The sequence below is a fragment of the Lemur catta genome, chromosome 4 (assembly GCF_020740605.2).
Source record: "Lemur catta isolate mLemCat1 chromosome 4, mLemCat1.pri, whole genome shotgun sequence".
Lineage (NCBI taxonomy): Eukaryota > Metazoa > Chordata > Mammalia > Primates > Lemuridae > Lemur > Lemur catta.
Window position 1 is genome coordinate 65,751,471 of NC_059131.1, and position 14,263 is coordinate 65,765,733.

Genomic DNA, 14,263 nt, shown 5'->3' on the forward strand with positions numbered 1-14,263 from the left:
CCTCTGTCTTTATGCAGGCCTCCTTCTGTGTCTGTCTGTGTTCTAATCTCTTCTTATAAGGACACTAGTCATGTCAGATTAGGGCTCACCCTAATGACCTCATTTTAGCTTAATCACCTCTTTAAAGACCCTATCTCCAAATACAGTCACATTCCGAGGCACTGGGGTCAGGGCTTCAACATATGACATGGGGGTAGGGGACCCAATTCAGCCCATAATATATGGCCTCAGTGTTACTTCCATGTAATTCAATTCATTCAACCATACTGAGTTCTTTCCGTTCAGGAAATTCATGGACAAGTGAGACATTCTTGCCTCCCAGAGAGCTGCTCTTCAGAGGGTGCACAGACGTTGGTACTGCAGGGTGATGAGTGGGGGTGGACAGGAGAGAGTCAGTGTGAGGCTGGGTTGAGGATGAGAGAAGCCTTCCCAGAGGCAGTGCCGGAGCTGGATTATGAAGGCAGGGCATGCCAAAGCAGGGAAAGAGCATTTCACATCTCAGAAGCAGGAATATAAAGTTCCACAGTGTTGTGAAATGTGTGTACCAAAGCGGCAGGAGGTACAGAGGTCACATCCCAGAGGGCTGTGGTCCCACAATGAGAACCTGGGTTTATCCTGTAAGTGGTGGGGAGCTTCTGAAGGAAATGTGACGGGAGGATCCCCTTGGTGCCGGGCAGGGGCCTGGCCAGACAGGAGGCAAGACCAGAGGCAACAGCAGTAGCTGAGAGGAGAAGGGATGAGGGTCAGAGCCTCACGTGATATGTGCAGCCAGAAGGGTTTAGGAGGCAGATCGGTAGGACTGGTGGGCTGTGCAGTCTGAGGGAGATGGGGAAACCTAGGCTGTCTGCCCCAGGTCTGTTCCAGAGAAGAGAAGCCACCATCCTAGATAAGAAGGGAGGCATGTTTAGTTTTGGTCACAATAAGAACAAATATTAATAATTGTACCAGGCACTACTTTAAGTGCCTCCCACTTCTAGCTCGTTTAACCCTCCTAGCTTACCTATGAGATGGATAGTGTTATTAGCCCCATTTTACAGATGAAGCAGAGGATCAGAGTGCAAGTTATGTGACAGGTCCAAGGTCACACTACTAGTAAGTGGCAGGACTGGGATTAGACCCCAGGCCATTTGACTCCTGAATCTGTGATTTCAGCTAAGATTCCCCCCATCCCCTTGCTAAGCTCAGGTCCCTTGGGATATCAAGGTAGAGCTCTTTCTCTCTGTCAAGCTGTTGGCCTCTTAATTGGGAGCTCTGGAGAGAGGGTGGACAGAAATATGCAGTATTGAAAGGAAAATAAAAAATGCAGCATATTGGTTGTAGTTAGAAGCCAGAAAAAAACAGGGTGTTTTAGACTTTAACTATATCATTTAGTGCAACATAATGAATACAGTGTCCAGCAGTTTAAACTGCAAGAGTGGATGAGAAGCATATTCACTCATTCGACAAATATTTATTGAGCATGTATTCTGTGCCAGGCACTGTTCTAGGTCCTGGGATCACCAGAGTGAATGAGACTGTGTAAAATCTCTGCCCAGGTGGAGCTCACATTCTGGTAAGCACATGAGCCAAGGAAGGGGGTCTCACCACAGAAAGTAACAGACGAAATGCAGAGATTGCATGAAGTCAAGTAGAGAATTTAAATAAGATATGAAGATTCTTTGTATCTTTATCTAAAACAAGTGTAAGTGCTAAAGGGGAAAACAGAGATTGAAGAGAGAGTTCAAACCACACAGAGGTGAGAACTGATGGGGCCCACAGGTCCTGAGAAAGGGATCCCTTGGTCACCAGTACAGGGAGCCTGGGACAGAAAATAAGCCCACGTTCAGTTCCTGGGCAGTGGTCAGCAGCTTTCTTCTTCTGGACTGTATTTAGGGTCTGTAATTAGACAGGAAAATCTTTCCTAAAAATAGAATATAATTAGACCACCTCATAAACAAAGTAGTCTTTTGCATAAGGCTTTTTTTTAAACTTTCCAAATGAGTTTATCTAACCTTATCTTTCCAACAACCCAGTGAGGAGAGAATATTATGTGCCATTTGCAGGGCTAGAATTTCCCTGACTCAGTGCCATGGGAATGAGGGTGGGCAGAGAATGACCACCACCCCTCCTCACCAGGCCGGTCCTCACCCCAGTGTCTAGTGTCTGGTGGCAAACAAATTACAGGGAAATTCCTCACCCTGGCACTCAGGGGCTCCCACGTTTGGCCATAAATGGCTGCTCTGACCCTGCACAAGCCCCACAGTCCCACTGGAGCAGAAGGCTTGCTGTCTCCTGAACGCATTCATTTCCCCACCCCTGCACCTTTGTGAAGGTGTCCTCTACCCGGAAGGGCCTTTCTCTCCAGCTCTTCCTTTGGGATCCTCCCACTCCTTCAAGGCCCATCTCCAAATTGTCTCAATCACGAGGCCTTTCCTGGAACCTCCATTCCCAGTGTGATCTCCTCCTTCACCCATGTGAAATACAGTGTTTGTCCCCGTCGTGAATGTCACATTGTATCTTGAGTCAGAGCTGCTGGTGTCCCCATCTTGTGCCTTATTCCTCCTTATCAGACTCTGAGCTCCTGATCTCCATCTCCTCACCTTTGTGGGCCCTGCCCAGCTTAGTACCTTGCACACAGTAGGCTGTTATTTGTTGGAACTGATTCACATAGAGACAGGAACCTGCCCACCTCAAGCCTTGGTACTATAAATCTGAGACCAAGATGAAGGGAGACACAGCCCAGAAAAACCATTCACCTACTTTACCAGGTCCCCCAAAAAACTGATGATTGATTTCTAAAAGAAAAAGCTTGCTATTTTTTGTTCATTGACTTTTCCAAATTCTAGCATTTTCATCTAACATATAGGCTAACTACTATAAGCATTTCTATAATCACCTGTTTCTTTTCATTTTATGGCCATTATCTGAGGCCAAGCCCTCTCTCTCTCCTGGAATACAGAAACTGCCACACTTAATTGGGCTCCACATACCTGTAGTCTGTTCCCTGTCTATGAACAGCCTTTCCAAAATGCGGCTCTGATGCTGCCAACCCCTTGCTTAAGACCCATCAGTGCCTTCCCTTGGTTTTAGTATTCTTCCTCCCACAAAAGGAATTTGCACATGCTGTTCCCTTTGCCTGAAATGCATCAGCCCCACCCCACCCCTCCCATCCATGGCCTTATCTTCTGTTTAACCCCCATCAGCATCCCGTTCTCCACTGCAGATGCCCCTCCCTTGGTCAGGTCTGCTCCACCCAACAGACTGAGTTAGGTTCCCCATCAAGCATTGCCTCAGCATTATATACCTTTCCTCCAAAGACCTTACTGTGGTTTGTGTTACATATTTATTTTCAAGCTTTATCAAGGCAGGGAAAAGGCTGCTTTTTCTCTCCACTTTACTCACAAGAGCCCAGTACCACGCCTGCTACATCATGAGTAGATCCTTACTATTTGTGGATTCTGTGTCCTCCTCACAAAATCTATTTGTAACGGAAAAATCAACACTCATAGCACTTTCTCTCTGTCATTTGTAGACATGCAGAGAGTAGCAAAAACTTCTAGCCACCCAACACATACTTTGCAGCTGAGGCCGAACAAGGCCATGCTCTGCCTTCTTGTTTCAGCTCTCACACTGCAAACAAGCGCCCTTCTCATGGTCTACTTCATGGCACATTTTTCACTTTTTGTGCTTTCTGTTGGTGAGTTTGCCATTTAAAATGGCCCCACGTGTAGTGCTGAGGGGCTCTGTACTTGTCCTAAGCACAGTAAGGATGTGATGTGCCTAACAGAAAAAATATATGAGTTCGATAAGCTTTTTTCAGGCATGTGTTATAGTGCTATTGGCCATGAGTTTAATGTTAATGAATCAACAATATAAAATAAGGTGTTTTATTTATTTTACTTACTTTATACACATAAAACAAGGTTACATAATGGTCAGTTGAGAAAAATGTCATGACCAGAGGCTCATAGGAACCTGAGCCTGTATTTCCTCCAGGAGCAATGGTTCAGTATTTACTAATTCAGTGTCCCAGTCAACTTTACAAATAATGAGCATCAACTATACTTAGTATTTTCTGAAAGAATGACTATATTTTAACTTCGAATACAAAATTTTTAAGATCAAGTTTTTATATAAAGGTATTTATATAAAGTGGCTGAATTTGCTGAGTGACCATGAGCAACTTACTTAACCATCCAGGGCCTTGATTTTTTTATCCATAAAATAGGGGTAATGATAGTGATCTCTTGGGGTGGTTGTGAGAATTAAGTCATTTAATGTGCACAAAAAATTTAATGTAATGCTGGCATGTGGGTAGGTCATCAAAAAAAAATCGTTTTGAGTCCTGCTGTTGGGATGGGCGGGTCTCATTTCTTTCTCTGCCGGGTGACCCGATGGATTCTCCCCACGCAGGATGTAACCATTGTATCAGCATGTGCACCTCCAGGAGGTGGCCGCAACCCTGTGACGCCCCGCTTCATCCGACACTTCAGCATGCTGTGTCTCCCTATGCCCTCGGAGCACAGTCTGAAACAGATTTTTCAGGTGAGTGTGGATTTAAACCTAAGCAAAAGGGGAAAAAGAAAACAGTTTTCCCAAAGCTCCCACAATCAAAGTGGTCTGTTGGGTTTCTAGGGAGCCCATCATCTCTTTCCTGGGTAGAAAGCAGGTAAACATGGGTACTTGGAGAGTAACTGCCAGGCACCTGCATCGCTGCCTTCTGTGCTTGTGGTCTCCGAGATAGTTTTAGGCATGCAGAACGGTTGTGCAAACATAACCCCTGTTTTTAAAGAAGGTTGTGCCTTAGGTCCTTGCCCCTTTGCAGGTCTGAACACTACCCAGTCCCCACCTCTGTGCTCATCTCATACCTGACTGCCATGTGTGTATGTCCACTTGCCACCAGACACCAAACAGATACCCCAGGATGCTCAAGCTCAACACACCTAAAACAGAACTCATCACCTTGGCTATCACCACTAAGAGCAATAACCCATACTTCTTCCACCTGTACTGACATCCCTAAGGCACCACTTCCTCATCTTTTAAATGTGGAAAATAATGGCTCCTGCCCTGTGAGTGTTCAACAGAATGTTCGATAAATATGAGAGACATTATTTTGAATAGAATGATGACGGAACACGAGGCAGCCTGACTAGAGCCTGCCATAGCCAACCAGCAAAAGCTGCTTAGAGAAGATGGTGAGCTGGGTCTTAAGGGAGAATGGGAATTGACAGGAAGGAAGAGATCTTGGGAGCAGGAGGTACTTGGGTGAGTGCAGTCACAGAGGCAGGACATGGTAAAGCAGAGCTACAGGTAGAATAAGACTGTTCGGGTGACTGGTCTGAAGGTGGCTGGTCTGAAGGTGACTTTGTCAGTAACTGCCCAGTGAAGTGGGGATTAAGTGAACCTCCGCCTTTACCAGTATCAGCTTCTTCTCCAATGGAGCCCCACTAGAGGAGGGACAGACCCAGCACATACACACCCTCTAGTACATGGAAAGGGGTTTTCTATTCATATAGAAATAGCTAAATCCGTGGGAAATTATTCTTAATAAATTTGAAGCAATTCCTATATATATATATTGATTGAATTAATATATAAATTGATTAGCTTCTTCTGTATAAAAGAAGCCTGTGGGTCCAAATAGTACATGTATATTTTATATATATGTAATGTTCTTAATCACTTAGTAATTTTTAAACAATCAGTCATATCACTGTACTCTCTTCCATAGTCTGTTGCAAATTAAACAGTACATACCTGCAGAGAGTGCACCACTAATAATGGGTCACAGTTTTCACAGATTTGGAATATGTATGTTATGGGTGACTCTTCCTTGAACCACAATTCATACACACCTGCGTATTTACTTATGGGAATTTATGTGCCAAAATATGTATCACTGTACACTGAATAGCACGCAACAAATTTAATTAATGATGTTGTAACCAAATTGAATTAAATTTCTAGTTAGAAAGATATAACAGCAGTAATTGAAAACAATGATCATCTCCTTAAAATACTAATAATATCCTCCTGCCAAAGCATCCTTCTCCCATTCTTCTCCCAAACTGCGAGAATTCTGGCTCTATCTTGTGTGTATGTTCTTAGCAGGAGCTTTGCAATGTGGTCAAACATGTCCTGTAAGCCAGACCTGTAAGTAGAATACCAAGCCATGGTCCTCAGTATACTCTATGATGACATGCTAATTTTAATTCATGAATACCAATTTAGTAGCCCCCAATTTATTCTTTAAACAAATATCTGTTGAGCACCTTCCATATGCCAGACATTGGTGTATCTTTTGAGCAAAACAGATACCAAACCTGTCCTCATGGATCTTCCACCATAGAGACAAATCATAAACAGATGAATGAGATAAATAGATATATACACACAGTTACCAATATACACGTTAGAAACTGTATTTGTGTGATGGAGAATGGACAGGCTGGAACTCTTTTTCATATATGTAATGTGTGTATATATACATATTTTATATATAAAAAAATTAAAATTTCAGTTTCTCTGTTCTCCATCATACACATAGAGCTGAACAGATTTTCAGAAAACTTGAAGATTGGGTTTGGGATGGTCCTACTCAAAATATAGGCCATGTGCAGTATATTAAAGTCATGTTGGAGGCCGAGGAGAGGAAGTACCTCAAACAAGCATATAGTTCTCATAAGCTGCTGAAGCTAATGTTCAACAGGAGGCCCACCAAAAACAAATATTAATACTTTGGATTATTTTAAAAGATCTCATATATGCATTCTGGTGGCTTCTCCCATGAGTAACTCCAGGGTTGAGAGTGATAAGAATTTATCTGTTTAAAAAACTATAATGATTTTTCCAAGCACCTGGGGTGGCAGCTAGCTAATACATATGTACCTTCAAATTGTGATAAGTTATGTCTGAGAAGATCAGAGAGACTAATGGAGGACTTGTCTTAGATTGGGTGGTCAGGGAAGGCATCTCTGGAAAGATGACATGTAACCTAAGAAATGAAGGATGAGAAAGTGTCTGCCAAATGGAGAGCCAGGGCTGTTTGGGGTGGGCATTGGGAGAGGGAGCAGCATGTGCAGAGGCCTGGAGAAGGGAGGAGCAGGTGTCCAGGCCCGTGTGGCTGGGACCCAGAGTGAAACGGAGAGGGAGCAGGGAGGTGAGGAGGCTGGGGGAGCTTGACCTGATTTGCGTGATTAAAGGTAACAGAAGAGAAACAAGAGTGTAAGTGAAGAGGCCACTGAGTAAAGGAGGAATGAAAATGAGCAGGGGGCCAGAATGGGGTGGGGTCGGGGGAAACAGAGGGAGGAAGCAGACAGATCCGAGAAATGTATTCAAGATTGATTGTGCGGGACAGAGAGCTGGAGGTGTTGAAAGAGACTTCCAAGCTCCTGATCTGAGCAGAAGAGAGTAGGGCTGGTTACTGAGACTGGGAAGTGGAGGGGTGAGGGAGTTCATTCTTACAAGTAAGTTGCACTTAAAAAAATGCATGAAGATGAAAGCCTATGGGACTGTGGTTCATTCACCCATAAAAGTCAAAGAGAGGGTTTCAGTTCATTTCCAGATGAGTGTGTGCCCTCTGTGAAGACCCTCTTGACCCGCTGCAGGCATAGATACAAATTACTTGAGGGTAGGTTATGGTAAATTCACTAGGCAGGTATGAATGCTGCTCAGGCATCACCAACAATCACAGAAGACAGGAGTGAGCCCATACTTGAGAACGTATTTTAAAATGAACAGAAGAGCTTTAACACCCAGTCGTCTTTGTGTTAGAATCTGGCTTTCTACTTATTATTAGAAAAAGTGTCAGCTCTGGAGTAGTTGTAAGATAAATATTTGGTTTTTTAAAAAAAATCTAACACTCTCCTATTATGTTTGTGGTTCTAGTCTATCTTAAATGGCTTCCTGCATGATTTCCCACCAGCTGTAAAGCAGACTGCACCAAACATTGTGGAAGCCTCAGTTGAGATTTATAACAGGATGAGTGTTGATCTCCTGCCAATACCAGCCAAGTCCCATTACGTCTTTAATTTGAGGGACTTATCCAAATGTGTGCAAGGTAGTGTATTGAACCCTCAATCTCTGACCTGCACCCTCCCTTCTTTTCCGCTGGCCCCCAAACCTCTGCGTAGAATTGTATCCGAGGTGTCTGTGACTCACCTGGAAATCCAATCTCCAGTCCCTGTTGAAGTCACCCTGCACCCCACCACAGGCCGATTACCTCATAACTTTTTCAAACCTGTGACACCCTCTCCCATTTCTCACTCCCAGCGGATGTCCTTTCTCTAAAAAAAAATAGAAGCAATTGGAGTAGAGCTGCATCATCTTCTAACTTTCCCTGACAACCTGCATCTTCTGTCCCTGGGCTGAGCTGCCCCTGTGCCTATCATGTGCCAATATTCCCTCTGGCACTGAGCCCCATCCCCTTCTGCCTATGCAAGGATTTTGCTCTCAAAATTCCCACTTCTCTTCTGAATCTTCAGTGTTTCTTTTTCTATTGGATCATTCCTAACAGCATTTTCCAAAACTGCTATAATACCTCAATACCTCCCATCTTTAAAAAAAATTCTCCTTAGGCCTCCATACCCCCTGGTGGTACACACACACCCCAATTTCTCTGTTCTTTCTAGAAGGACCCCTTACAGGGCCAAGTGCAGTGGCTCACACCTGTAATCCCAGCACTTCGGGAGGCTGAAGGGTGAGGATTGCTTAAGCCCAAGAATTCGAGGCTGCAGTGAGCGATGACCATGCCACTGCACTCCACCCTGGGCAACAGAGCAAGACCCCATCTCTGGGGAAAAAAAAGAGAGAGAGAGACCACTTAAAGAATGATCTCCCATCTAGTTCTCCTTTTAATGCATTCCAATCAAAATTTTCTACCCAACACTGCGCTTAGCTGCTCTTCCTGAGTTCACGTGTCCATCTTGTCTGACCCATTGGTCAGCTCTCAGCCGTGCCCTAATCTCTCAGCAGTGTTTGTTTGCACAACTTGCCCTCCCTTCCCTTCTCCAGTGTTCCAGGGCACACACTCTCCTGGGATCCTTCCTCACTGGCTGCTGCCACTTGGTCTGTTTTGATGGCAGCTCCTCCTCTTCCCTACCTCAGAATATTGGGACCACAGGGCCCTGTCTTCACTCCTCTTTTTTATCTACAGCTACTCCCTCAGTCAATTCTATGGTGTTAGGTACCATCTATTCAGAGATGTCATTCGAATAGCTATCTCCAGCTTCAACCTCTCCTCTGTGTGTCTGATTTGCACGTCCAACTCCCTTTTCAGTGTCTTCCCTCAGACATCCAGCTGGGCTTCTTAAACTTGGCATGTAGAAGCTGGATTCTTGCTTTATCCCTCCACCCCTGGCCATGTGTACCCCTGCCCTACAGGGGCATTACTTGCTCTGGCCACAAACCGTGATAATCCTCACTCAATCCATAAACAATACTGATGGCTTTACTTTCAAAATATATCTAAAATCTAACTACTTCTCACCCCTCCATCTACTACCACTCTAGCCCAAACTACCATCACCTCTCACCAAGATTCCTAGCAGTAAGGGCCTCTCTCTAATCTGATTCTAGCCTGTCCATTTACCCCACCTTGAACCCAGTTCTGCCTTCTGCACAGCAGCCAGAGGTGTCCCCTGTTCAGACTCTCCTGAGGCTGCTTCCCCAGCTCCTGCCGTGTGGCTGAGTCTCTACATGACCTGAACCCGGGCTCCTCTGCCCTCATTGTGGCCTCCTTGGCACTCATGAAATCAGGCCTGCCCAGGGGCCTCTGAACCCTCTTGGAATGCTCTGACCCCAGATACCCACATGGCTCACTTTCCTCGCTCAGATGTCACCTCCTCAGCCAAACCTTCCCCTGTATGTCCCTTCATAAGCACATATTACCTGAAATCATATCCTAGATATTTCTCTGCAAATGTGTTTATGTCTCTGTCTCTCCCACTGGGATGTCAGCTCCACAAGGGCTATTTGCTTAGTTCACCACTGCATCCCAGGGCCTAGAATTGTGCCTGGCACTGAAGGAAAGAATGTCTAAATGAATGTCACAGAAGGTCGGAACTGAAAAAAAGCTTTTGTAGTACCAGATCAAGCCCCTCGCCTTATTTTGTCCACAAGGACACTAACTCTTAGTTCCTCCATGATCTGCTTTGTCACCTGCCTCCCCATCTGGTGTTCTTTGTTCAACACCACTCATTTTTTTTTTCTCAAAAAAAGACTCGCACAAACTAAAGTACACAAGTTTGTTTTTAATATCTGCAAAGTAGTCAAAGTGAAAGATTTCAAGCGCTTCCATGTAAAGCAATGACAAGCCTCTCTGAAAGCCAGCTCCCTTTTCTGTCCTCATTTAAATCTAATTCATTGTCTGTTGTGCATTAGCAAGGCTGAGAATGAGCTAGGACATGATGGCCATGGCGGGAGCTGAGGCTTGGCTGTAAGAGCCTCCACCTGTTCTTCCCTAATGCTGGGTTCTCGTCACAGGTTCCTGATCTCTCCAGCTCCCAATGTCATGGCTCTGTGACTCTGTTTTCTTTTTCCTTCTCTATCAAGTGCCTGGGGGCTCTCGAAGCTGGCACACCATCCTTGCCATAGGATGACATGACAACTTGAGTTCCTCTTACTCCACTGAAACCTTAACCTCTTATATTAGCAGTTTAGTCTTAGGATTCATGAACTCATTTTTCCTAGACAACATTAAAATGTGGCTTTGTTTCCTTTGTAAACTGCTTCAAACTCACTTCCTGATCCCCAGGCATTGTTGAATCTAGGCATTTATTTATTATCCTTCCCCATTGCCTTCTATTCCTATTTTTAGATAATTTTTAAGCTTGAAAATTCAGTATCCTTTACCTCTTGCAATGACACGTCATAAAGTATCCAAGAAATTCCAATTTTGAATATCTTTTTCCTTGTCCCCACATTTCATCAAAATGTCCTGAAAATTCCCTTTCTTCTAAAAATATTAGCTGAAAATAATTAAAACTTTAAGCATTTCAAGAAACATATATGTCAAATATACACACACACACACACACAAATGTGAGATGCAAAAAACAAATGTAGCATCATTATCTATAGAAATACTCTAGTATTCCACCCAAAGCAACCTTAAGCAAAAAAAGAACACATCTGGAGGCATCACATTACCAGACTTCAAACTATTAGTATACTACAAGGCTATAATAACCAAAACAGCGTGGTATTAGCACAAAAATAGAGACATAGACCACTGTAACAGAACAGAGAACCCAGATATAAAACCATCCATATGCAGCCAACTGATCTCTGACAAAGCAGACAACAATATGCACTGTAGAAAAGAATCCCTATTCAATAAATGGTGTTGGGAAAATTGGATAGCCACACCCAGAAGAATGAAACAGGATCCGTATCTCTCACCACTCACAAAAATTAATTCAAGTTGGATAAAAGACTTAAATGTAAGGCATGAAACCACAAGAATGCTATAAGAAAATGTTGTCAAAACTCTTATAGATATCATCCTAGGCAAATAATTTATGAAGAAGATCCCAATGGCAATCACTGCAACAAAAATAAATAAATGGGGCCGGGCGTGGTGGCTCACGCCTGTAATCCTAGCACTCTGGGAGGCCGAGGCAGGTGGATCGCTCGAGGTCAGGAGTTCGAGACCAGCCTGAGCGAGACCCCGTCTCTACTAAAAATAGAAATAAAAATTATCTGGACAACTAAAAATATATATAGAAAAAATTAGCTAGGCATGGTGGCGCATGCCTGTAGTCTCAGCTACTCGGGAGGCTGAGGCAGTTGGATTGCTTAAGCCCAGGAGTTTGAGGTTGCTGTGAGCTAGGCTGACGCCATGGCACTCACTCTAGCCTGGGCAACAGAGTGAGACTCTGTCTCAAAAAAATAAAATAAAATAAAATAAATAAATAAATAAATAAATAAATAAATAAATGGGATTTGATTAAATTAATAAGCTTCTGCACAGCTAAGGAAATAATCAACAGAGCAAATAGACAACCTACAGAATGGGAAAAAATATTTACAAGCTATACATCTGATAAAGGGCTAATAACCAGAATCTTCAAATAACTGAAGCAAATCAGAAAAAAAACAACCCCATTAAAAAGTGAGCAAAACACATGATCGGAAGTTTTTCAAAAGAAGATAGACAAATGGCCAATAAACATATAAAGAAAATGCTCAACATCACCAGTCATCAGGGAAATGCAAATTAAAACCACAATGAGATATCACCTTACCCCAGTAGGAATGCCTTTTATTAAAAAGTCCAAGAATAATAGATGATGTTGTGAATGCAGAGAGAAAGGAACACTTATACACTGTTGATGGGACATGGGCAAATTAGTACAACTTCTGTGGAACAGTATGGAGATTCCTCAAAGAACTAAAAGTAGACCTACCTTTTGACCCAGCAATCTCACTAGTGGGTAGTTACCCAAAAGAAAGACACCTGGCACTTTAATGTTTATTGCAACACAATTCACAATTGCAAAGATGTGGAATCAACCCAAGTGCCCATCAATTCATGAGTGGATTAACAAAATGTGATATATGTATACTATGGAATACTACTCAGCCATGAAGAAGGATGAATTAAGGCGTTTTGCAACAATTTGGATGCAACTGGAGACCATTATCCTAAGTGAAGTAGCTAAAGAATGGAAAACAAACACCACATGTACTCGCTATTAAATTGAAACTAACTGATGAGTACACATGTGCACAGAGGGAAGTAAAACTCAGTGGAAATCAAGCAGAGGGTAGGGAAAAAGAGGAGTTGGGCAAAAACCTACCTATCAGGTACATTGAACACTATCTGGATAATGGGCACACTTATAACCCTGACTCAAGCACAACAAAAGCAATCCATGTAACCAAAAACATTGGTAATATTTTGAAATAATAAAAAAGAAAAAGAAAAGAAATACTATAGTATTCCAAAGCAACATGGACAGTACCTACTATGTTGTATGGTACATGCTTTGCTGAGTATACCTATATATGTAGTAGATACTCTTCCTGCCCCAGTATGTACAGTGTGAGGAGCCCCATATTGATAGTCCCCATGGACAAGGAACATTTCTAGGGGCATTCCTATACATGATTACTTTCATTATGACTTGAAATTATTACAACTGTGTTTGCAATGACAATTTATATTAATAAATAGTACTTAGAATAATTTGAGTAGAAGCCAGAACAGCCAGGGGCCTTTGGTGAGAACTGAATATTGGAGAAGAATGAGAAAGAAATTGATGTTTTGAAAACAGTATAAGCATCAGAAGGAGAAAAGTTGCAAGATAAGTAAACACATATATTGTGTGTGTATATATATATATATAATGTATGTATTTTTTTAATGTGACACTTCTCAACATATTGCAAACCATGTAACAATGAGACAAATGTTGCTTATATTGTGAAGTCTGATCACTTCACATGCTCAGTTAAGGAAACATCACAAAACAGGAAAAAAATGTTTTTGTCATATAATGTGTCCCAGTTTTCTTATAAAAAAGGAAGTCACCATTATTAAATGTATATATCCACTGGGAAAGCATTCATTTCTGGTAATATGGAGGTAAAGTTGGATTTAAGGATTTCCTACTTAATTAAACTATTACTAGAGATTCCACAAATGTAGAATTTTCCTTTTTTTTCCCTTTAAAAACAGGTATCCTTCAATGTGATCCAGGAACAATAAGAGAAGAAATTCAGATATTTAGACTCTTCTGCCACGAATGTCAAAGAGTTTTCCATGATCGTTTGATTAATAATGAAGATAAGCACTATTTCCATGTTATGTTGACAGAAATGGCCAGTAAATATAAATCTTTATTTAGCTGCTTTTTTTTTTTTTTTGGAGCAGAAAAGCAATTAGGTTTCTATAAAGGAAAATTAAAATGAGTTTATATAGGATAACACAAAATGAATTTTAGTCATTCAGGAGGGAAAGTTATTTTCTTTGATGGCTCAAACATATAAAAATATATGAAATATTATGCAATACTATACTAATAATTTCATTGAAATTCAGGAAGGGTTAATATTTTTAATTCAGTATAGAATTTTAAGTAGAGGACAAAAAATAAGAGAAATAGCATTTTGTCTGATCAGAAGCCAGGATAATTCTAAAGTATTTCTTATTTATTAAATAAGTACCCAATATTTGTTATTTAATGAAAATTTTAAATATTTAGTAAATAATCTTAAATCTAGGAGATTATCCACCAGGCTAAAGTGGCCTGGTTTTAGCATGGCTTTCTCTCAGTTT

At 42.0% G+C, this 14,263-nt stretch overlaps 1 protein-coding gene across 1 annotated transcript in view; it reads left to right on the forward strand.

The window, feature by feature from the left end:
- Positions 1-14,263, forward strand: part of DNAH6 (dynein axonemal heavy chain 6) — a 240,745-nt gene that overhangs the window by 140,438 nt on the left and 86,044 nt on the right. The window contains exons 41-43 of the mRNA XM_045549959.1: positions 4,393-4,524; positions 7,870-8,041; positions 13,664-13,810. Of these exons, the coding sequence (XP_045405915.1) occupies positions 4,393-4,524; positions 7,870-8,041; positions 13,664-13,810 (451 nt within the window). The remainder of the gene's footprint in view (positions 1-4,392; positions 4,525-7,869; positions 8,042-13,663; positions 13,811-14,263) is intronic.